The sequence below is a fragment of the Poeciliopsis prolifica genome, unplaced genomic scaffold, assembly GCF_027474105.1.
Source record: "Poeciliopsis prolifica strain line A6 unplaced genomic scaffold, Auburn_PproV2 SCAFFOLD007, whole genome shotgun sequence".
Classification (NCBI taxonomy): Eukaryota; Metazoa; Chordata; class Actinopteri; order Cyprinodontiformes; family Poeciliidae; genus Poeciliopsis; species Poeciliopsis prolifica.
Window position 1 is genome coordinate 15702197 of NW_026562382.1, and position 24834 is coordinate 15727030.

Here is a 24834-nt window from a genome sequence, read left to right on the forward strand (position 1 = left end):
CCCCTGAACCACATTTTGGACAACCTTGCTCTAGATGGTTTATGTTTTATGTAAATTTCTAGTTTAAAATGCTTTTATATTTCGGGCATTAATGTCAATCCTTTAACATAATGTAGTCAGACCTTGAAGATGGTTGGAACCTGGTAAAGACTGATTGGTTCATCTCTGGTTGTCATTGTTAATTTCAGAGGGTTAAATTATTAAATCCATGAAAAATGCAAGCAAATTAAATCGTTTTCATCCAGTGAGAATTGCCTAAATGCCTGCACTCAAATTCCTTCATCTTTCAGAAGTTCCATCGATCGTGGCTCTATCTCCTGTTGGGGAATCTCCCAAATTAATTTTTGGGGTTTTAGTGGTTTGGGACGACGACTGGTGTCGTCGTCCCAAACATGCAGGCAATGTGCTGAATCATGTCCAGCATTCCTGTGGCCAGAACAGTGTCCAGTCAGCTCAGGGAACATTACTCGCACTGCACAGGACCAAATGAATGACTGCTTTTGGTCAAAAGAATTTCTTACTGAGTCTTTCTTTCTTCATTCGGAAGTGGCCTACATCAAGAAATCTGCACATTTTGGAGATTTGTAGCACTTAACTGGATATAATGTTTTAAATTAGCCATATTCAGCCATATTTTGGGGTGACCAGCATTTATGAGCAGTGCCTTCACTTTCTGTGGGTTAGCTTCTGCTTAGTGTTGCTTGTATCACTGTTCTCATGCTCCAGTTCGCCCTGCAGTAACTAAAAATATATTCCCAGCTTATCGCAATACTCCACCTGATTCGCATGTCTTCAGACCAGAGAACAGCATCTTATAAACACCCAGAATATGGGTAGTTATTAGCAGAATATGTCTGAGACATAGAAACATAATGTAAACCTAGTGGTTCTTTCAGCTCTTTCAGCAGTGCGATACTGCCCTCTGCTGGTTAGTAGAAAGCTGTGGCCTGCTTACTTTGGCTCATCTCTGGATGTTGTTTGGTGCTTTTAAATGTTTTTTTTAAAACCTAAAATTTTTTATATGTTTTGCTTATAACAAATAGAGGGTGTTTGTAGCGTCAAAGCTGGTGAAACAGGGTGTTTTGTAAAGTGAAAGTAATTTTTTTTTCACATGTAATCTTGATTTGGTTGGACTGTTCCTGCTTTTTAATCAATCATGTGAGAGTTATTGAGGGCGCAGAGCAGCTGCAGGAGTCTTGCGTCACATACCTTCTGGTGGGACATGTTGCAGAAAGAGCGAAACAAACAACCAACAAGGGCCCAACTAAATGGAAGAAATGTTTGTCACAGTGAATCTTAAATGGAGGTAGAAAGAAAAAGTAAAATGTTGCAAACAATAATGCACCTTCTTGGGAAAGGAGTAATACCACCAGCTTCAAACTGAAGTTTATCATTTCAAATCCTCTTTAAATTTTAGGCGAGCAGATGCACAATAAGACCTGATGGGCAATGAGATCACACACAGCATCACTGAGCTGCATTACACTGTCTAAATATACACACATTCTTGTGCAAAACTGCATTTTATTAAGGGGTTAACTTCAATGTCTCAATAGAAACGTCATGTGAAGAAATGGCTCACTGCACTGCCATCTGGTGGTGGAAACCCAGAACTGCAATCTGGAGAATTATACGATAAACAAAATAATGGACTGTATTTTTGTTTTCAGAGTACGATGGACTCTAAAAACCGTACTAAGACAAAATATAAAAATATGAGAATAAAGTCATATAATTACAAGTATTAAGTTAAAATAATGTCAAAGTCTTAGTAATATCAGAATAAAGTCTATAAATAGAGTTTTAATACTATGACTATTCTCATAAGATTTCAGGAAGTTTAAAAAAAAAAAGTCCAGCACAGCTGTGGGCTTATTTCACTCTATTTGCAGTTTTAGTTTAAACCTTGTTTTTAATCAGTATTACTAGCATTTATAATAAATCTGCAGTTTGAAACTGCTTCTCTTTAGGTTCCTATAACCTATTTCAGCATTTGTAAAGATTCGTGTTCAGTTTTCTCCGTTAAAGTCTTGCGCTTTTATGTTCTTGTTTTTTATTTTGTGACTTAAGGCCCAAAAATATACTACTTCAGCATTTTATTTTGTATCTCTTGTTTACTAAATTCCATTTTAGAAGCATTTGCTTCTGAAAAAATGAAAAAACATTTTCACAATAAAACAATACGGTTATCTAGAGGAATACATTCTTGTCCTAACTTGTTTTCATAAAGATTGAATTGTAACGTTTGGATTGATAGTTCGTTTTCTGACAGAGCAACGTCGTGTTGCGGTCTGCAAGCACTATTGATTGCAGAGTAATTTGCATTCTTGGATTTGTTTTCATGCATTAAACAATGCATGAAAACTCGATTACAGATGCCCTGTAACTTATTCTTTTAAAACAACAATATAGTTTCTATTCTTGGTCATGTTTTAATGCTGCTTTAAATGGGGTTTGGGTTTAATGGCAGTTCACCGGTATGAAAGCAGCTGCAGCAAAAGTTATTTAACTCCTGCTTTTCTTACTATTTGTAAATCACAAGAAGTAACATTTTTTTAGAGGTTAAACAGAAATGATGTGTGAAATTGTGGTTGGCCAGAAGATGGTGCTGTGCAATAGGCTTGGTCCTTCTCCTGCTCAGGGCTTTATAATTTTTTCCTTTCAGTTTGAAGTATATTTAGCGTCAGTTTTGTGTTGAATGCATCACCACAGCAACATGCATCAGTCTGTAAATATGTTTGTTACGGAGCCATACTCGTGATAGCCCTGTTTTCTTCCAGATTTAGTCCTGCTGACATGGTCGCTAATCCGCTCACTGCTCCGTCTTCACCTGTAATCTGACATGGATTCAGGAAACTGGGCCAAGCATCATTCCTTTAATGGTTTCACATATTGATTTGGTGAACCTTTCCTGACCTCAAGCGGCTAATGGAAATGCAAATAAGACAATAAATCAACGATGATCAAAGGTATTGTAAGCAGAAAATCAGTGGGGAGTTTATTTTTTATTTTTTTTATTTTTTTTGGAAGATGTTGTTTTAACTCGTTATCCAAGTTTTGCTTTGTTTTATTAATTAGCTGTAGATAATGATGGCTGTGGGCAGGGATGGCCTCCTGTAGCAGTCTGTATAGCTGCACATCAGAAGGAGCCTTGAAATGAAAACATGATCAATGGTTAAAACTTCCTCCTTCTCTCTTTGCTCTTTGCTCCAGCCCTGCTTCCTTTGAGGCTGCAGTTGAAATAAAAAGGTATAATCTAAACCGGGAGTTTCCAAAGTGTGGCCCAATGGCCATTTCTGACCCTTTTAATGAGTTTGTGTGGCTCCTGACTGCAGTTGGAGAATAGTGCAAATTTGTCCTTCCGGAATATGTTGCCGATGCAGATGGTGAGTTTATGTCGTAAGTGGAAAATTTACAACACAAATATATATTTCTTTATTAGCATAACATCCTGCGACTTTGAAAATAATTATTTCAAAAATCTACATAAGTGTAAACATTTAGGTGAATTTCATAATAATGTTGGTTTTTGGTAAAAAAAAAAAAACTTTTTAAATTTATTGTTGTGCAGATAAGTGTGAATTAACAATAATGTCATTTTTATGCTTTTTTTTAATGACAAGAAAAAGCTCATTTTGGCCCCTGAAGACTTTCAACTTGAGAATTTTGGCCCTCAGTGCAAAAAGTTTGAATCAAAGCCAATAATCAATATTGAAGGTTTTAGTTTACATATTTATTGAAAATGTATCGGTCCTAGCATAAGTCAATGCTTTTTTTCAAGTACAAGTCTTTGTCATATTTTTATGGTTTTCATTTTTATTGTGGAAAAAAATAAGTACAAATAATATAAACATGTTGAGTTGCATGCAGACACGGAGCTGTTAAACGAAAAGCAGAACCACTGCCAAGATTTGATTATTGATTTAGTAACAACCGTCTCCCTGGAGGCCCTCTGGTCATCTTTTATTGCTGCCGTTAGCATTATTTCTGCCATGCACTGACTGAGCTGGAACGTGGTGTTTTCTTTGTCTTCTAATCCTGTTAATGCCAAGTTTCACCTCACATTATTTAAACCTAATGCTCACACACTCATGAAAACCTCTGCAACTGACTTTGCTAGGTTTCTTCTGCACATACAACCTGGATCGACAGCAGTCAAGGTTGATTGTTTTGTACATTTCTGTTCTGATGTCTGGAATTTAATTCATAATGGTCTTAAAGTCTTAAAATTGAGTTGGTGAAACCTACGGAAACACTCATTTCTACATGTTTATAAAGTTTCATTGAGACTGCAATGTTGAGGCGATGAATCAAGCCCCTTTCACACCTGTCTGTGTAACTCAGTGCTACAGTGAGGATTTGCTGCCATCAGCCCAAATGCGTCAAAGCATTCCTCTCTCCTACGTATAGAGGCCAGATTGACCACTCATCATTCCTCCCTGCCTCTCTGACTCAGAGTAGCTCTGTGGAAATCTCCACAGTCAGGGTGCGACTATGGGAAAACCACAGCCAGCACTTGCTGGTAACATCTGTGCTCTCCTTTATCAAACTACAGCTCAGCCAAAAGCCTCTCCGCCTCAATAGGCCTTCTTTTATTCATGGCTCTGACACGTCAGGTTCCCTTTTATCAATATTATAGAGCCCACTTCTTTCTGGAAACACAGCAAAATGGCCTCCTTCAAAGACACAACAGTGACCCACATTCAGCACTTTGTCATCTAAGTAATGGTAGATTCTGAATTCAGAGCTGGAGTTACAAAGGTATGCAACCAGTACCGATATGAGCCACTGTCTTAACTTCTTTATTACCTGGAGGTTTTGGTGAGTTCACCTAAGTCTGCTTGACGCTCTTCTGCTATTTTGGTGATATTTAGGGTGTTTTTACACCTGATACTCTGGTTGACAGATTTTAGTGGCTGTAGAATTTCTATTTTGTCCCACCAGTGTTTGAGTCACTTGTTGGCTTTGACTGCATTTACCCAGAATGCCCTGTGCTGTAGTTTGCTTGGTGGTCCACTTGGTGTTCACATGTGCACTCAAACTGCACCAGAGTTCACTTTAATTGAACTATGATCAAGGTTTTTATGAAGATTTCTGCTTGTTTCAAGGCTTATCGTCCTGAAATCAGGCAAACTTGTTGTCTGCTCTGATGCTCATTTTATAGGATTCTGATGGAAAGTTGGATTTTATTTCTGGATTAGTCTCACCGGTTTAATATGAAATTATACGAGAGAAAAAGAGGAGTAAAGGCAAACGTATATTTTATAAGATCATTTTTACAGTCTGATTATTTAATATCTGACATGGGTGCTTTTAAATTTACTGGAGAACGTAAAAATATTCCTTCTCCTTCAACAATTAAATGTATTCACTTTACAACCCCAGTACTGAAAATTTGACCTAAGGAGTTCATAATTTTAAAATTGAATGAAATGAGAGGAAATGTTTTGGAGAAGTTTTAAAGTGGCTGAAAAACTTGAGCTTTGACCATCTCAGTGTCATTCAATCTAGTATTGAGAAGCAGATAGGAAAGGAGCTGCTTGCTTCTTTGATTGGGATGTATGGAGCTAAACTGAGAAATCTGGGAAGAAACCCTCTTAGAACCTGCAGAACTACACTGGCATGCTTTAGAAAGCATATTTACATATTAAAATGGTCCAGACATGAATCAATGCTCCCAGAATCTCTACATCCATCCAGACTGGCAGGACTTATATATGTGTGTAAATCAGCCTAAAGACTTGCAGCCTTAACAGTGAAATGTAGACTTCCTTTGATGGCACAGATAAATACAATAACTAGACAGACAGACAGTTTGATTAATGATTGTTACTCTTTGAAACCTTCACTGTGTCCTTCTAAGTGGTGGGATCTGGATGTCAAACTCAACCAGGTGAGCAAAACAAGTGTTTTTTTTCTGGAAGCGTGTGCTTGGTTTTCAGGTCAGTGGAGTTTAGTTTTTGGTGTTAGAAAGTGTTAAAGTTGCGTGATGTGACCATTGGACGTTTCCCTGAAGCGCTGTTCTTTCCTGAACCACTCCAATACATGATGTCTGTTGGGACAAGGAAAATCCCGCCGCGCTCCGGTCTGTTGATTCTTTGTCTGCCTGACGCTAAGCCAGCAGAAGCCCTCTGAGTGCATGTTGTGCTTTCTGCGAGCTGAGGCACGAAGGCGTGTCAGAGCGACCTTTTGACATAAGAGTGAAAATGCTTTCATTAAATGAAGTGTTTTTAAGGTTTGGAAAATGCTCGATAGTCAAACTGCACTGCTTTGTGAAAAAGTTCAACGTTTGATTAAAAGTAAAAATTTGGATGCTGCTACAGTTTTTCTTGTCGTTTGAAATTAAATTAGACTAAACGTTTCTTGTTTTACATCAGTCAGAATCACCAGAATTTAAGAGAAGTTGATTAAGCAATATTTTTCTGCATCACATATCGGTTTGGTGGACTTTATTAATGAATCAGTGCATCCCTAATTTTACTGACCAGGTAATGAGAAACACCAGAAATCATTTTTAAAACTAAACTGTTGCTTTGGGCCTTCCTGTCCTGCAGAGACTTTGCCCAAATTATTTGAGACTTTGTGAAGGATGAACTCCTACCAGCATAGAATAAAAGTTGCAGATGTGTTTCTGTTTACTCACAGAACATCTCCGTCTAATAGGTTCTTGGTTCCACAGCAGGGAAATCACCAGCCCAAACGCTAATCTGGGTTGAAGGTTTACGTAACTCTTCGCATCACGTGACCACGCGTCACCTCCTCCACAGCAGCATCACTTAATTCACTCCACTCAGCAGGCACAGAGGGAAAGATGAGAGGCAGGTTTACCGGATCATCAGAATCGCTCGTTTGAATCAGGAAGCGGCTCCGCCGGCTTATGCGTGCGCTGCCGTGACCTGTTTCTCCGGCCGAACTGAGCCGCTTCGTTCGAGGGGTTTGCTTGTTTCCATGCAGGGGATCCATATGTTCCCGCTGCGAGACGTTTCAATGAGGGTGCAGGGAATCCGGCTGCAGGGCCATGACGAGATGGCAGTGAAGCTTTTGTTCTGGGAGCTGGAGGAGCATCTCAAAAGGTAAAGCAGAGGCAGGTCAGGGGTCAGACGCTGCAGTAGCTGCTGCTGCAGCTGGCTTTGTGGTTTCCTCTCTGTTCAGCCTTTAAACATCCAATTAATCTCTGAACTTTGAATCACACATAAAGAAAGTGGGTGGGATTGAGTAAAACAAATCCTTAATGCGTGTTTTTGGCATCAACAAATCCTTTCCAGCTCTTGGTGATGACCAGATTTTACTTTTTGTTTTTGTTCATTTTAAACATTATTGAACTCTTTTTTTCCTTTTTTTACCTCCAATTTTCTCATCTCCAAACACAAGACTGACTAATGTGGTGTTAAACTGAGATAAACATTATAAAAAACTAATTTTCCTCCTTGATGTAGCTGAAATAACCTGACACAATAAACCAAAATGAAGAAATAACGTTACTACAGTAGCTGCAGCTAATTGATTAATGTATCCGTTATCAACCTCTTAAGCATTTTTATAATGCAATATCGGAAATATCTCGAAAGAAGCAAATAAGTAATATTTTCTTTTTAAAAATTATAAAATAGATATTTTATTGCCCAGAATGCTACAATAGAGCTTTTATCAAGTGAAACTGAACCAGGTTAAGCTAAATCTGCCATTTGAGGATTTTTGGGTAAAACATATTTACAGACAAAGGTCATTTTTATCATAAATGCAAAATGTATCTAAATTTTGTAAAGTTTTGGCTCAGTTATTATTCTGAATGTTTTTTTCCTTAATCTGTATACGCCTCTTAGCTATTAATCAATTACTAAGTTAGTTGACCACTATTTCAATAATCAGTTAATCATGATTAATCACAATAATATACATGTCAAAGTTTCACATCAGTGGCATTGCATGGAACATATTACTGTACTTTTTACTCTGAGTTAGTTTTTTTATGATATTCTTCTGCATAAGTTTGTTTTATTATCTAAGTATTGATGGGTATCATTTACCACAAAAAACTTCTTAAAAGTATATAGATTTATTATGTTAAATTCCAATTAATGCTTAAAAAAATCCAAAACTGTTTATTCAATGAAAGCATCTGTAAATACCAATAATTTTAAAATGTTGCTGTTTACAGTTTAGTGATACAAAACTAACTTTTTTTATTTTACTGTTGTCCTAAAGAATCGTTGTAAAAAAGGTAAATGTTTTTCAAGAGCAGTATTTGTGTTTGTGTTGCTATAATTGCTGTGACAAAAAGGTCACATCCACCCTAAAAAGAAGTAATACATGGTTATTTTCATTATTTTTATCCTTGTCACAGAATATAGTGCTTAAACTTTAAGTCCATATCTCCCTCTCTGTGTAAGTGATGTAGTTTACTTTGTCACTGCCAGTAAAACGTCATTATCCAGTGATTTAGATCTAGAGCTGCAGAATATCAGTGTGTGCAAATCGCATTGTCAGAGAAATGTTTGGATGCAATCTTTGCCAGGATTTAATATTTCAGGTGTGATGCGTTCACTAGTAACATCTTCCACCAGTTTAAAACACCAGTGCAAACCCACAGAGTGGATTTTATTAGCGATGAGGAATGATGGAAAAAGTTGTGTAATTTTCCCCATCATAGTCTCAGCTATTTCAGTCTGGTTTGGGAGAAAAGAGTTGAAAGAATGTTTAACGATCTGAACAAACGTGTTTTGAAAAACATCCAATTTTCAGATCTATTCTTAGAGTTGACTCGTTTAAGAGCTTCAGGTGTGCAGGCTATTTGGGTGTGGATAAGTGGCTAAACCGCCTTCCAGTCAAAGACCAAACCGGAAGAGATCATGGCGGCTTAGTGTTCCTTATTTAAGCGTCTGGACTCCTGGTACAGAGTCCTGAGGTGTTTGAGGATCAGAAGAGAGCAGAGAATCTCTTTGAAGCCGACTTTATGGCTGTGCAGCATAAGTCAGACTCACTTTTTAAAGTAAAAGTTTCTTTTCCTACCACCACACCCTCAGTGAGTCCCTCCAGGACGTTGCAATGTTGATTTTTGTATTTTTTTTTTTTACATTGTTTCACCCTACAATTACTGCTATTGTGGTATATTTTTCAAAGTTAAATTTTTTTAAGCTTAAATGTTCAAGATTTCTCCCAAAGAACTTACTAAGCCTGGTGGTTGGATGCCAGGCTAGTCATTCATCCTGCGACCCGTCATGTTTTTGAGTTGAATGTTTAAAGTTGACATAAAATTTGAAAATATCACTTGATAATTATGTTATTAAAAGTTTGGAAGATTGATGCCTGAACACCAACTATAAAGTCTGAACAAATGCAAACATTTAAAAAAGACTTTAAAAAAAATAAGTAATGCTTAGCCTGGTGGGGCCACAAGTAAAGCCTGGTGTCCCGCCAGGCTTATAATACATGGGGGAAACCCTGATGTTGAAATCGCTGCATATAAACTCTCCAAACAGGATTTTAATAAATATTTAAAATGCAAATAACATTTTCAAGTACTTTCTCAAAACAGCAGCAAAATATATAAAGTTTCACACAAAAAGTTCTTAAAATGTTGAAAACATGTAACGAAATAAGATGAACAATCTAACAGAAAATACGGAGCAGTTTTTAGAAATGGATACGAGACTCTCAATCAAAGGAATGTACAACAGAGAACTTACGCAATCTGCATGTGAATTAAACATTGAAAGACTATTTTCAATACAGTGCAGAAAAACAGATGTGCAAAATGTTATTTAAAAAAATGAGTAAAAACAGTAAGTGATTGCACAAATGATTGATTTTGTTGAACAAATGTCATTTCATTTCCCTTTTGTATCAATAAAGTAATTTGATGTTTGTAAAGAATTACATATAGAGAGAAACTACTAATTTAGTCATTCAAGTTAACATGAAGTGTTTATACATAATTTAAGCTCATCCTACAGAACATCTCACAATGATATTTGCAACAAAAAAAGGAAAATATTACTATTTAGGGTCACAAACAGGACGTGAAATGTTGCACTTTTGTTTTTTTAATGTCTGATTATGAAGTAATGCAGTAATTACTATAAAGAGTAAATGTGCAAAATTATCATTTGTTTATAGACATTTCAGAGAAATTATACCAGAGTTCATATAGTTTCAACTTTTTAAGCAGCATCCTCCAAAAGTTCTGGAAGTTGTTTCGTATTTAACTAACTGTAGGGGTTTTTTAAGTGTGAATCTGACAGATTCTACATCAGTGCTACTCGTGACCTTTAGAGTGACCTCTGTGGGAAATTTACTTTGAATTGTCTAAATATGAAGATGATCAAATATCAGCAGTTTTAAGGGTTTCAGTTCAGTATGAAACCCTTAAAAAGGATCTTCTGCGTAGGAGCATGACTGTTTCTTTTGAGATGGAGTGAATTTCTGAGGTCGAAATTTGAGCTGATAATTTTTCACCAAAATCCTCCCATCTGTGAAGCTGAGTTCACTTTTAGGGTGTGTTATTTGAGTCAGTTTGACCACATTGAATCCTCCTTAAAGAAAATTATTCCACCTGGAGAAAAGAGGATAGCATAATATTTGAGTTTCCCATTCATTTTTTGTAATGTTTCCTTGTATTTTATGCAAATATTGTATTTAGAATTGTTTTCAGCCATTAAAGAGTAAAGCATCATATGAAGTACCAAAATTGGCCACAGAGGGGCAGTGTATGTATATACATTGAATTGCTCCATTTCTTCTTCTTCCTCTTTGTAAAACTGTTATTTTCCCATTTTTTCCTGTTGTGTGAAACAGGATTACAAATCTGTTCACATATGTTAAGTTTTGCAAAACAATCAACTTTTACATGTAGTAATGAAGAGTTTTGTCCAGATCACTTCTAAAAATCTTCCAAAACACAAGAGGGATCATTTAGGATTTTTAATGTAAAGTGTCTGAAAGGTTATAAATTTATATTTTATCTCCAATACATAACAGAATCCAGATTTTTTGGTTCTGGAGGCTAAAGCTAAAGGTTTTTAAAGTTTACGATAATTATATATTTTTACCCCTAAACAATCTGCATGTTTGCATAATTTAAACAATAATCTGCAATAAGAGTGGTAAAGTTCTATGAGATGTAAAAATATTACTATTCCAGCACTAAATGTTTGATATAGAAATATTTCCATCCATCCATTTTCTAACACCCTTGACCCTCGTGGGGTCGGGAGGTGATGGTGCCTCTCCAGCTAACGTTCCTGGTGAGAGGTGGCAGATATAGAAATATTTGCATACTGTAAAGGTCTGCTTTTGGTCTCGGCCTTTGGTCAAGCTAATCTGTGTTTGTACTAAATTCATTTAGAGCTGATAGACTTTTTTTAAAGCTACTAGCCTTTTTTTGTCCAAGTAATAAGTAATTTGTTCCTTATAAAAGTGTCATGGCCAGTTATTTCATTTTTGTTCTAATCTCTATGAAATTAACTCAAATTTTGCTCCATGACAACATCAAAAACTAGGATCTTGAGAATGAGCATTTTCCCCCCCCCTTCAGATATTTCTGTCCTTTTCTGGCAATTTTTATGAATATTTCTTGATATTCATGAACAACTTTAATCCTTTGGAACTTGTACAAATATCTTAAGTCTGCAATGACTCCTCAACTGATTTGATTATTGAAATTCCTTGAGGCAAATTCTCTGCCTCGAAGCTTCGTTAAAATATGTTTTACTATTTAGTGATTGTGCTGCTTAATATTCTCACTTCCGCCTACGAGTTGTTGGTGAAAGTTAAGTGCTAGCAGCATAGTATCGGGTTTTCAAGTTCGGATTTCATTGAGTTATGGAAATGTCCGGATTTTTATTGGTTTTTGGGGAACAAATAAGCATTCCTAAATTGACAGACGCAATGCCTGGAGTGTGGCCGCCTTTCGCCACATGGCTGCTGTCTGGTTCAGAGTGGGCTGCTGTAGCTGACGCTCAGTGTAGCTTTACAGACGAACCAGAAAATAAATTTCTTACCATCCTGGTTGCAATAAACGTGTTTCGGAGGTATATATACATATTTCTTTTTTGTGTGTGACAAAGGCGCCAAATCCCATTGCTGACATGGACACAAAAGCTATAAATGGCTGAAGAGTTGACCAATTAAAGTGAGAGTTAATCTATTAAAGTGGTTAAAGATAAATATATAAACTAAAAACAGGAATATAGATATGTTTAGAAGTGTATTTGTGAGCCTGCTGCTTCATTATTAAATTGAATAAAAGTTCTGCTTCATTTGAGCCATTACTGTCAGGTTAATTTTCTAAACTACAGCAAAGTAAATGTTAGGGATGCACAAACATAAAAATTTGGACCAGTGTTGATGTCTGGATAATACCACTGCAAAATAATGTTTTAGTGAATTGGGGGCCAAAACGGTTTCCAGCCCAGGGGCCCAGTTTTGTAAATCCGGCCCTGCTAACAGAGGTACGTTTTAAAAATCCTGGACTATGAAGCACCACCGAGTCCTAACCCGTCCTGACCCGGGATGACAGAGTGATTGCTGTCCTTGCAGCAGTTTTGTCCCGGTCCAGTTCCTGACTGCTGAAGGTAGTTCCTCCTCCTCTGCAGGAGTTTTCACGCAGAGCCGTCGTGAGCGAGCAGGTGGGGCATCCCCGCATGAATTATTCAAAACAGCCTCCGCCTCCTCCAATCCGCAGCCAGCTCCCCGCTCTGTCGCGGGATAAATTATGCGGGATCGTGGAGATCCGCAGTCCTTTTGTGTGCCGCCGAGATGAGCTGACCTTGGACTGCATCCGTACCGCTGCGGGGCTCAGGCTGTGAGGGACTTCTAGCTTCTCTACCGGGCCGCTAGGAGTGGTTTTGCCGGTCCGAGGCGGCGGCTGGACTCCGGGCTGTTTTAGTTTGCACACCCGCAGCAGGATGAACGCGTCGTGCTACACCGTGGCGATGGATTTAGGCGTTTGCCAGCTGAGAAATTTCTCCATCTCGTTTCTGTCGTCGCTGCTGAGCGCAGACAGCTCTCAGCTGAAGCTCGACAGCAGGTAAAAACCCAGCCTGCACAGGACGGCGGATTCACAGAAATTTCCAGACGCTTCCTGGTCCCGACCCACATTCTTACAGCGGAGGAGAAAAGCAGCGCGTCTCCCGTCTTTTTATTCCTCTCTGCAGCGCGGCTGCATTTATGAAGCTGCTGTATTCATTTCTCCTTTTTCTCTCTTTTCTTGCAGCTCGTCCGGAGCCAGTGTGGTGGCCATCGACAACAAGATTGAACAAGCAATGGTGAGTTTTCCTCCATCTCACGTCTGTTCAACCATGTGAAATTAAATTCAATCTTCTGTTACAAACAATAACTGAATCCAATTGTAATTTCAACAACGAAAAAAAACTATGTATTCTTATTCCGTCTCAATGTGTCAATGTAGCGTTGTTTCATTATTGCTATTAATTAATGAAATGTAAGATAATCATTTTTAAAATGTTCTGTAAAGCGAAATTGCAGTTTGTTTTCTGTTTCGCCATCTCCGCTGTCAGGGCTGTTGCTAGGCAAACTGGAAGGCTCTCACGCCTTGGTATAAATATCTCGCCTTCTGATTGGCTGAATGCACCGACATGTGGGTGGAGTTAGAGTTGGCAGCCAAGGGATGTCTTCCTCATTTTTCCGTTTTTCTGATTTTATTATTATTTATAGATTATATCAAATTAAATAAAAACAACAAATGATCAGATATTCGCATCTTTTTCACCTTATCAGTGATTTTTGAAAAATCTATTTTAAATATACTTTTTAGATTGACAAAGCTAAATATAAAAAAAAGACAAAGTTAAGTGAATATCTATATGTTACTAGACTAACATTAATGTTTCAAGGTTTATTTTTTATACATATTAACCATATTCACAACATCTATATCCAGTCCAATTCATTCCAGTTTTTGCTTTTTTTCTTTGATATACAGTTTGTTTTGGGAAATTAACCATTTTAGAATCGGGTCAAAAACAAAAGCTGCAGCATTCACATTATCCTCTGTTAAACACATATTAAATATGAGTTTTTAGAAATTAAGAACTGTGTTTTAAAGCATATCTGTTTAATTTAGGTTGATTTGTGTTAATATTTTAGTTTAAAATACCTTTTTTTTTCAGTGCCATCATATTGTTCACTTATTTACTGTTGCTGCTGCCACATCATCACCCTTATATAAACATTTCTAAAGCAGGTGGATACATTACAATATTGTTATGCAGGACAAAAACACACCTGGTGTTGTGTTTTCACCTCAGTTCACTGAAACACGTTTGTCCAGAGCTGACAGGAGCTCCACTGTTTCAGAAACGCTTTCACTGCAGAAGTGCAACTAATGAAGAAAAGCTCAGATTTAGAAAACCATGATGATGATGATGGCGATTCCTTCACAACTTCCTGTAGTGCAAAAACCAATGAAATGATGTGTTGATATAAAAACAATATTTTGTATATCTACTACTTGAAGCCACAGTCATAGATTCTTATGTCCCATTTAGTGTTCTTAATTATGATTGGTAATTTTTAACTTTAAACTCTAAGAAACTGTGCAGTTGTTATCTAACTTACCAATTAATTTAGGGATTTAACCAGTGATTAACAGCCTTCCTGATCTTTTTGAGAGGAAAAATATATATTTTTGTTTTGGTTCAGATAAATACAATTTACACATTCTGCAGATTCTTTAAATTTAACTACTTAAGTCTTTTTTATACAATATTAAACATGCAGTAAACTATACACATGTAAAACTAATTTCTTTTTTAAATATGAACATAAACATTTTATTGCCTAAAATGCAACCACGCAGCATTCTTTTACTGAAAACTTGATCATTTGGAGCAGAGATTGAATCTGCAGCTAAAATTACTTCCAATAATTGGATCAAAACATGATTGATAGGATATTTTTTAACCCTTTCATGCATAGTGGTCACTACTGTGGACAGCTGTCTAAAAGCCATTTTATTGTGCTTCTTGTGGATTTTTATGTCATAAATACACAGAGACCACTGAAGTGGACACTAATGCATAATAAAATATACTATCAACTACGGGCAAATGCAAGAAATTATTTTTGTTAAATCCAATATGGCCGACAGACCACATTGCTTACCAACCAACCCGTCTCTCCTTCTACTGAAGACGACTGTTGCAGGTCAAAAAAATATTGTGACATCAAATAACCCTTAAAGAAATGATACAATACTCCTTATGTATTTTTCAGATGACAGCTTTGTATTTGGAGAAAATTACAATTGATGACCTAAAAAAAAATCTTTTTTTTTTCCTACCTTTTTTTTATGCCTTAAGAAAATAAAAAAAAATTGGGAAAAAATCCTGACACAAAGACCATAATTCATGCATGAAAGGGTTAATATTTGAACCAGATAAAACTAAAACTTGGCTGCTTGAAGAGTTTCTGGAAGAACATATTGACAAGTTTTTTATTTTTTATATTCTTTGAACAATTACTGATCTGATTATGCTAGTTCAGCAAGTGACCTGAGTCTGTACTCCAGTTAATGATCGATTACTAAATTAGTTGACGATTATGTCATCATGATTAATCAGATTAATCATTCCAGCCTTAATCTCATGATGATAATCTTCCTAATAAATGTTAAAATCAACATCATGAACGTTCTCAAAGGCTGGTTATTGCTGAATGCACTAATAAATTACCCATCAACAAACTCTTAAAATATTATTAGTAAAATTAAATATTTAGCATCCTTTCACAATAACGTTATATAAATATAAAACTTCAGTAAGTTGAGTGACTAAAATGACTTCTATTTGCTGGAGTTGTTAGTGTGCAGAATTTAATTAAACTTCTTTAAAATTCACTACAATACAAACTGCTACAAAAGCTCTTTGCCGCCAATAGCCATCGCTGCCGACAATATCTCTTTAATTAAGATGCCTGAAGATAGTTTTTTTTTTGTTGTTGTTCATAAATTTCTTGATTTTTATGAGAAATCTGACCATTTCATTGTGTTTCCAACCCTTTAAACCAACTTTGTCATGATTACTACTGTATTAACTTTTGGAGTTCAGTGATCGGCTGATACTTTCATGTGAAGACGATCTCATCTCATCTGCCTCAGCAGACGTCTAAAATCGGCCACTAACCGTGTGTGTGTCTGCAGGACCTGGTAAAGAGCCACCTGATGTACGCCGTGCGCGAGGAGGTGGAGGTCCTGAAGGAGCAGATCAAGGAGCTGATTGAGCGAAACTCGCAGCTGGAGCAGGAGAACACGCTGCTGAAGACGTTGGCCAGCCCGGAGCAGATGGCCCAGTTCCAGGCCCAGGTCCAGACCGGCTCGCCGCCCGCCCCGCAGACCACCGCACCCTCTGGACCGCCCAGCGCTGCCGCCCCCGGCCTGGCCCAGCCTGCCTCGCACAGCGCCGGCCCCTCGGCGTAGCCAGATGACACAAACTGAGCGACCTCTCACGTTTTAGTGGCCGCGGCGCCGCAGTTTGCCTTCCTCAGCTGGAGGTCAACGCTGTCAAGATGAGAATTTGCACATATTTATCTCTGAAGGATGCAGCCAGCGGGACGAGCGAGTGAGCGAGCGCAGTGGACAATCTTCCTATGCTGTGGGTGTGAGGTGGCCAGGAATCATCACACGTTTGCCAAATAGCCCTCGGTCATCAACAAGAATGTGCTACCATGAAGAAACAGTCAGTGACGACGTTACGCTTTCATTAAAATGAGATCACTGTGCCTGTATCTGGGTTTGACGCTGACAGCAGCAGGAGGTTCTGGTGGTTCTGGTTGTCATTGTTTTGCTGAATGATGTAAATAAAAAGCGGTTCTTTACTGAGGCAAGATCCTGAGAGAGATGAAGAAGTTCTTCTCAGTGACAGAAAAAGATTGTGAGCCATTATTATTATTAATATCACGTCAAAGTCCCCATCTGGAATGGGGGAGGAGGTTATTTTCAACACTCTGCAGCATTGATGATGTTACTCAAACTGTGGGTTGAACAAAAACCTGGTTTCTTACGATGAAGATGATGATGATGATAAATCTATTTTCAGTATTTCCCTTTCAGGCTCGTCATTTTGCCCTCGATGAAGCTCACTGTTGCCGGCATGTTGCTTCTTCAGCCTCCATCGACACTTTGGGCTAAGCTGCATTTTTCTTTTTATTGGGTGAAAGTTCAAAGGGCAGATGTACATTTCTGTATAGTGTAAGTAGGATGTAAAAAAGGAGGAAGAGGAAGGAAGAACAGATGCTATCTAGGTCACGCAGATTGATGCAGAGGAGTCTGTGTCAGCCATCTTTAATGCTGTAATTTCTGGACTTTGGAAGGAGGGTTAGGTTATTTAACTGGCAACAACCAACAATGTTGTCCAACTCTTTTACTGCAACGTTAACTCTGACTGTACACCATTTCTCATTGCTCTTTTTGTTAAGTATTGCACCTTTTGGGGTTTATTTTTTCTTTTGTTTTTGACAGTGAAACTCTTTTGGATCTGAAAAAGCAAACTTAGGAAGAAAACAAAAAAAAGGATAAGGCTCTGAAGATGTTATTGTTTTTCATTCTGTGTATCAGTTGTATGCTCATGTTCTGTGCATGTTTCTTCAAAGACCGGATGAGATAACAAAATACCTACAATTGCACTTGACAGCTGCACTTCACAACTTTCAATAAACCTGCTTAAGAGTAAATCCTGGTCGCTGTCTTTGTCTCGGTCAACAAGATGAGTTCCATTAAACTTGTTTTCTGCTGGAAAACCTTAAAAAATTAAGTCTGAGATATTTTGACCTACTTCATGTTGCTCTTGTTGAGATTTGTATTATTCTGCAGCTCATGCATGAAAGGTGTTACGGTAATAAAAGTGAAGTTGAAAAAATTTTCATTCATAACTAAGGCAGAAATGATTAGTTGTACCTAATGTAGTTAAAAGCCAATTGCTTTAAGTATAACCACTTTACGAAAGGTAATTTGCTGAAAGAACAACGCACTCAGACCAAACGTTTAGTCAAAACTACAAAGAATATATAAATTAAAATGGAAAAACATTTGATTGTAAATTTTCTACCCAGGACTCAAGTGGCAGTTTTTCCACCTGGTTCAAATAGTAGTTTTACTGTCATATTTATCATTTTATCCTAAATTAATCTATAGGTCTGCCCTACACCAAGTCGAGCAGAAAGCGCTGAGCTTTCCTCATATTTTTGTTGCTATATATTATTAGTTTCTCGAGTTTCTCCACATTTTTACATACACTTATCACTTTACTTCCTCTTTGTGCCATTTCAACAATTCAACTTTTACCATATTCTGCTCATTCAGGACATGGCTGCTACCTCTTTTGGTATTGACATTCTCAACAGTTTATAAAATATTCAGCTTCATGCCTGCATCATCTTGGGCCCCGTTGAAATAAATGGGACATCCCATAATTTCAGAAAAAATCAGCTGAAAAGATTTTTCACAGCCAACTACTTTTCAGTTACAAACATCATTCAAACTTTCAAATGTATTGATATCCTTCAACTACTTTTGACTCCATCAGTCGTACATGTTGGTAAATCCCCAGTGGGGTCATGATGGCTGCTGGTTCCTTTCTCCATCGGGCAAGAGGTGGAGTCACCCTGGAGAGCTCGCCAGACCGTCGCAGGGCAACCAATGCACCCACACATAAAGAGAAGATATAGACCAATCAATCTGACAGCTCTTGGACTGCTGGAGGACGATGGAGAGAACATGCAAAATCACTCCATGATGGGATTTGAACCCAGGACCTTCTTGGTGAAAGGGAACAGTCCTACCAACTGCACCACTTTGGAGCCTGCAGAAGTAGGGTCTGCAAGTAGGACTCCAAAACCAACCTTCCTTTCAGCCCTCCTACCAACTCTCCTTCCCAGCTGCCATTCCTACCCCCGCAGACCTTTAGTTCTCCTTCCTTACCCGTCTCCTACCTTCAAACCATTGGAAAAATCAACCACAATATGCTGGTGCACCAATCACCATGAAGACATCGCCTGGTTTGCTCACTTACATCTAGAGTAACTAATTACTACCAGACTCTGTTTTTTTAACATTAATAATGTGCGAAAAAGCTTTGCACTACTAGTAATATTAACAATCATAATACATTTCATTTATAATGCCATTAATATATTGATATCTCAAGTGCAACAAAGGTCTAAAAACAAAACAATGAAAAAATTAATATAGAAAACATTAAGAAAGTTAACCAAAAATGCTGGTAAAAAGAAACATCTTAAGACTTCTAGTAAATAAAATATGCAATTTTCTTTAGTACTTTTCTGTCATGATACACGTTTAAATTTTCCTTAAGGGTTTTCTTTTGAAAAAGCCTCAAGTTTGAGTTGGTGAAACCTGCAGAAACCTTGCGATACATTTTTTTATGTTCTGGCTTCAGTCTGCAGTGAAATAAATGACTTATTGATATTTAGTTTTAACCACATTTTCACCAACATGTGACCCAGTTTGCAGAACAAAACAGTGATGGCTCCAACTGCTTCACATTTATTTGAAAAACAAAGAAAAAACAACAAAAAAACACACCAAAAACCCACATTCTTCATTCGTACAGTATAGAAGAAAATAACAGTTATGGCACATAGTCAGCAGGATTCATCGCCAGCTCACACACACACACCCACACACACACACACACATACAGACAGGAGCCAAGCGACGAATGAAAGTCGTTCTGCATCCGGCGTGGTTTTAGACTGTCCGTAGAAAAGCTGTCAGCACCACAGACTGCAACACTGGAAACGCTGATCGGGGGTCAGAGGTCGCTCTGTGGTGGATGAGGGCGCGAGTGTGCAGGCGATGGCTAACCGGGCCCATTGAGGGCACGGGGAGGGGGTCGGGGGTCGCGGCCCACCCCCTGTGTCACATCCCCATACGGATACTCTGGATGATCTGGAATATGGCTGACAGCCCAGAGACGCACAAGTCAGGACGTTTCCACAAGAAAACATTAGAAACTCAACGTTTGTAGAGTAACACCAAAAGAAAATGTGTCACTCTTACACTCCCACACGGTCCACACACTAAATGTCAGCTTAAGAGCTGCAGTTACATTCTGTTCAGGAGAACCTTTGAAATTTTCCACCTTTTCCTCAATGTTGCCTATTGAAATTTTAAAAATCTATTATGCAAAATTCACATTTTGCACATTTTTATACCTCCATTTAGGTCTATATTGTTTCTAAAAACAGACCATGTGTTTGAAAAAAACAGCCAGGCATTTTTGGCAGTAAGTTAAGTTTTTTTGGTGTTTAGAAAATGAGCCGTTTCAAAAACATCCTGATTGTTGAGTCACAATGTTAGTAAAACCTGCAGCCTCTCAGCTCTAGTGGCTGCAGAACACTTTAAACTAAATACAGAGCTACCAGAGAACGATTTTAAGTTAACAAATATTCATGTGAAAGAATGGCCCAGTCAAAGTCCAGACTTGCAGCAAGAATAAAACATTGGCGCTCTTTATACTTTGATTAATTCAGTTACTTTTACGATGAAGAGTAAAAATGTCTTAAAATTTGCTGTTTCGTCTTGGTAGAGCTGAATAGAGATGCATGCCACAGTTTTCAGATTTTGTTATATTTATAAAAAGAAATTTAAACCAATGCATAATTTTTTCCCTCCTGCTGGGTTTACCTGATCCACAAACAACGAATACAAAGAGGGCGAGAAGCCAGGGGCCGACGGGGTACTTCTCCTCTTGGGGTCGCTACGGGAAACACACACACACACACACACACACACACACACACACACACACACACACACACACACACGGTGTAGATTAGCACAACTTACACAAAACAAATGCATGAAGCTGCAAAGTAAAAGTGAATCAGTTTGATAAAAAAAGATGATGATGAAGGTTAAATATTTTTGTTTTCATTTTGTTTAAGCTCTTCTGCAGTTTTAAATCAAACCACTGTTTCTGTGGTGGGAATATTTTCTGCAAATATTTAACATCAATAAAATAAATATTTGGTTTCATGGTGTTAACTGCTAACCTGTATTCACACATATATGACATCATCAAACTGATTCCTCTGCAAAGGAAAAGCGTTTCTTTAAAATTGGTTTAGTCTCCGTTACTTTGATTTTTATCTATAGACTCCACAGTTTATGTTCAAACTTTTTGCCACATGTTTTACTAAAATACAAAATTTGAAAATTTGGTTCCTGTTCAAGAAATAAAAATAACCTCCTTGGAAACTAAATCAACCATTTTTTCAGTGTTCAAAAAACTAGATAAAATAGATAAATAAATAGATAAAATAAAAACTAGATTTGGGTTTTGAAATGCAAACTGGTATTTAAATGCGACATAATATTTTAACTATTTCTAAGTAAAATGGGCTGACAAACACAAAATGTACAGCAAACAAATTAACAAGTTTGATGTCTTACATTCCCATACAGCCTACCCCAGGAAGAGATCAACGTATTGATTGAGAACCAACTAGAAGTTATTATTCCAAGTTTAATAGTATTTAGTTTGTATTATTCATTATACAGCATTTCTATCATGCTGGCTTGGGTTTGGGTAGAGCGTTAACTCATGACGATTGGGGCCGGCTCGGCCTTTGATGACTCTTTGATGCGTACAACGCTGTAAAAAAAGTCTGTTTTTTGTTTTTACTTTTTTTGACACACTTACAGATTTCAAATCATTCAATAAATTTGATAATTTCAATATAACAACAGTATAAAGTAGTTTTTTTTAGCGTTGCTAATCTGCTCTTATCTTGTTTTCAGAACCAGCGATGCTCTGCGGCTGCACCAAGCTAACCCTAGCGTCTTGTTATGGACAGAAAAGTGCCGACTTGATGCAGAGTTTGAGTTTCCTTCCCACTGTGGGCTCAGAGTTGGTCGAAGGAGCGGCGTCACCATGAGGTCATGCGCTTGTTGCGTGTTTGTGGGGGAAGCCTTTAGTCAGGCAGGGATGATGTAAACAAAGCTGGAGGAAGAGAGGGAGTAGGTGGAAAACAAAAACATCTTCAGATGCCGGTTTACATGCAACTGAAAGAAGCTCCAAGATGATCCGTGACATTTGTTCTTTCCCACAGCAAATTATTTGAATCAAGTCAACTCTCATTTCTTTATATTTTGTTTCAAAAGAGCGAGAGTAAAAGGAGCAGAGGAGGAGATGAAGAGTCTAACAGATGGAACAACATGAGATCTGGACAGACGAAGACAAGGAGGATATCAGATGAGTTATTTGTCACATTTTTAATGCAACAGCAGAGAAGCAGAAACTCCAAGAGTTTGTAATTTAAATAAAAAAAATTTGTATTTAATCACTACAGATGAATTTATTCATAGTAGCAACAGATAAAAAAGGTGAGAGGCGCAGAAAAATAAAAATAGTTAAACAAAGGAGGGAAGAGAAAAAGATTCATGGGTAGAAGGGAAGGAAGGAGGAAGGAAACCAAAGAAGACATAAAAACATCAGAAAAGGATGAAGGTAAGAAGGAAGGAAAACACAATGGAAAAAAGGAATAAAGAAGGAAGGCACAATGAAGGACATAAGGAAAGAAGGAACAAAGTACACAAGGAAGAATAAATGAATGAAGGAAAGAAAACAGAAAGAATGAAAAAAGAAATTAAGCACTAAAAAGCATACAAGCAAGTAAGAATATTTTTGTTTTGTTTAGAAAAGGTTTTTGCTGTTAATCAAATAATTTTTTTTTTAAGTGATCATACTCCTGCCTTTGTTTGTTTGCAAAAGAAATTTAGGAACAGTATAAGTCCAAAATTCTGATTGCTGAATCTTTACACACAATAAAATAAATTTCTTATGAAATGACTTTAAATTGACACCATAGATTTCTGACGTGGGCTAAAGCCCCCCAGTATCTCAGAACCCTAGATCCGCCCCTGCTTTACAACAGAATATACCTGTAGCAAGCAGCAACAGTCTAAATCCATTAACGGAAATAAACAAAACTCTTCATCTGCTGTAATTCACATGATTATCACCTCCTGCCGGGCTGAACGTCCCCTGTCTGGGCTAATATGTCATGTTGGCATCTGGCTGTCACTAACGGCTCACCAGCGTCTTGGCCACGTTTCCTCTCTGCGTGATGTTCTTGCTGTGTTTCTCGTTGGCCATCCGGATCCTCTGTTTGGCCACCATGTTCCAGGGAAAGAACACAATCAGGGGCTTACACTCTGTTTAGCCTGTTATTTTCCTCTGATGCTGCAGGCTGACCACAGCACCGCCGCGTCAAGTTAGCGCAGCTCAGTTGCTAGGAGACCAGAAACTCGCGGGTCAACCTTCAAAATAAGAGCACAGAATGGATGTTTTTTTTTTTTTTTTTTTAAACAAAACAACCAGAGCGCGTCAAGAACACGAAGAAATTCCTTATAACCGTAAAACGTTGAGAAAAATGACCTTGTATTATTATGTTAAGAGGCATCCAGAGTACTGAAAATAAGTGAATGTAATAATATATTGAAACGTGTTATTCGGAAGGGCATTTAAAGGAACAGCTCCGCTTTTCGTCGAGCAGCTTTTCAACGGTTAGCTTTGCACCTGGCGGGCATGAGCCCGGGGCTGCACGCGATCAACACATCTTACTTGTTTTAACGCGTAATTTAATAATCAATCCATTTATTTGGCCTAACATTCACATATGAAATTATATTTATATGTGCTGTGAACGCAGCAGAGCAAATTAAAATTGTTTGTGCATACAAACTAGACCGAATTTGATATCAAAATTTTGAATGTTTTATAAAAGTTAGGAAGAAATGCTTTTAAAAATTAGTAGAAAATATGCCTATTATTAACTTCCTCAGATTTTCTCTGACAATATACAGCAAAATCATCCTGCTGAAAATCATTAACATTTACAACAACTGTTTGAAGAAACTTGGATGTTTCAAATTACTCTAACATTCAACTTCTGTTTTTAAGGTTATATTTTTAATTAATTCTAAATATTCTTGAATTTGGTTTAAGTAAACCAAACAAATCTTGAAAATGTAACAATATTCTGTCATATAATTAAATATATAATTTTATCTTTTACTTCCGAATGTGTATTTATTTGATGTACATTTTACAAAAATATAGTTTGAATTTACAAGTCTTTTAGAATTTAAAGTTGCTATTAAATTTCCATATGTTAAAAAATCATGTTTATATGGATATTTTTGTTCTATTTTTATTTGTTTTGGAGCATAATTTGGTATCTGCCATATTTCATAAGGTTGTGTTAATAATTGAATAACATTAAAATGTAGAAAAATTTGGCTCATGTTTTCCAACAGATGACATGTCATCTTCCCCTTTTTAAAAAAAATAATAATAATTTCAGTTTTTATTGAAAGAAGAGCAAAAGAGAGCTGGGAGTGAAGATGGGAAAATAATTTTCTGCCCTACATTCACAAATGTAAATATGTGGATTTCATGCTGTATTTTTTGTTTTATTTTATTTTTCTAAAATTGTATTTTTCTGAAACGTTCAAAGATTGAACGTTTCAGTGAAAAACTCGTAAGCATGGTGAAGGGTCTGTCATGCTGTGGGCCAGTTTCTCTCCCAAGGGACCAGGAACATCATGAACTGTTTTACAAACAGATTTAAATTAAAATCAAATAAAACAAATTAAAATGAGTCATCAATGGTTCCTTCAGCAGGATATTGATACAAAACTTTAAAAGCAGCAGCCTGACCATGAAGGACAAATTTTTATCTAATGTAAAGGGTGAACATGTTTTTGTTTTTACTCTCTCCCGGCTCCCAGCATCTCTCCCGGCTCCCAGCATCTCTCCCGGCTCCCAGCATCTCTCCCGGCTCCCAGCTTGC

General features: G+C 37.4%; 2 protein-coding genes across 2 annotated transcripts in view; one reads left to right on the forward strand and one right to left on the reverse strand.

The window, feature by feature from the left end:
• Positions 1 to 17688, forward strand: part of LOC129361168 (TSC22 domain family protein 1-like) — a 28578-nt gene extending 10890 nt beyond the window's left edge. The window contains exons 2-3 of the mRNA XM_055031904.1: positions 13214 to 13265; positions 16160 to 17688. Of these exons, the coding sequence (XP_054887879.1) occupies positions 13214 to 13265; positions 16160 to 16435 (328 nt within the window). The 3' untranslated portion in view covers positions 16436 to 17688. The remainder of the gene's footprint in view (positions 1 to 13213; positions 13266 to 16159) is intronic.
• Positions 17689 to 19496: 1808 nt separating this feature from the next.
• serp2 (stress-associated endoplasmic reticulum protein family member 2) lies at positions 19497 to 23287 on the reverse strand. The gene is made up of 3 exons (XM_055032078.1): positions 23076 to 23287; positions 20663 to 20735; positions 19497 to 19935 (listed from the first exon to the last, which is right to left on the reverse strand). The coding sequence occupies exons 1-3, from the start codon at positions 23157 to 23159 to the stop codon at positions 19895 to 19897; spliced, it is 198 nt and encodes a 65-aa protein (XP_054888053.1). The 5' UTR covers positions 23160 to 23287; the 3' UTR covers positions 19497 to 19894.
• Between the last annotated feature and the right edge of the window lie 1547 nt (positions 23288 to 24834).

Excerpts from the sequence above, each read along its gene's own strand:
- serp2 (XM_055032078.1), bottom strand. The coding sequence starts at position 23,159 with ATGGTGGCCAAACAGAGGATCCGGATGGCCAACGAGAAACACAGCAAG. Across the intron at positions 20,736-23,075 it reads GAAACGTGGCCAAGACGCTG|CGACCCCAAGAGGAGAAGTA; the intron begins GTGAGCCGTTAG and ends TGTTTCCCGTAG. Across the intron at positions 19,936-20,662 it reads ATTCGTTGTTTGTGGATCAG|CCATATTCCAGATCATCCAG; the intron begins GTAAACCCAGCA and ends CTGGGCTGTCAG.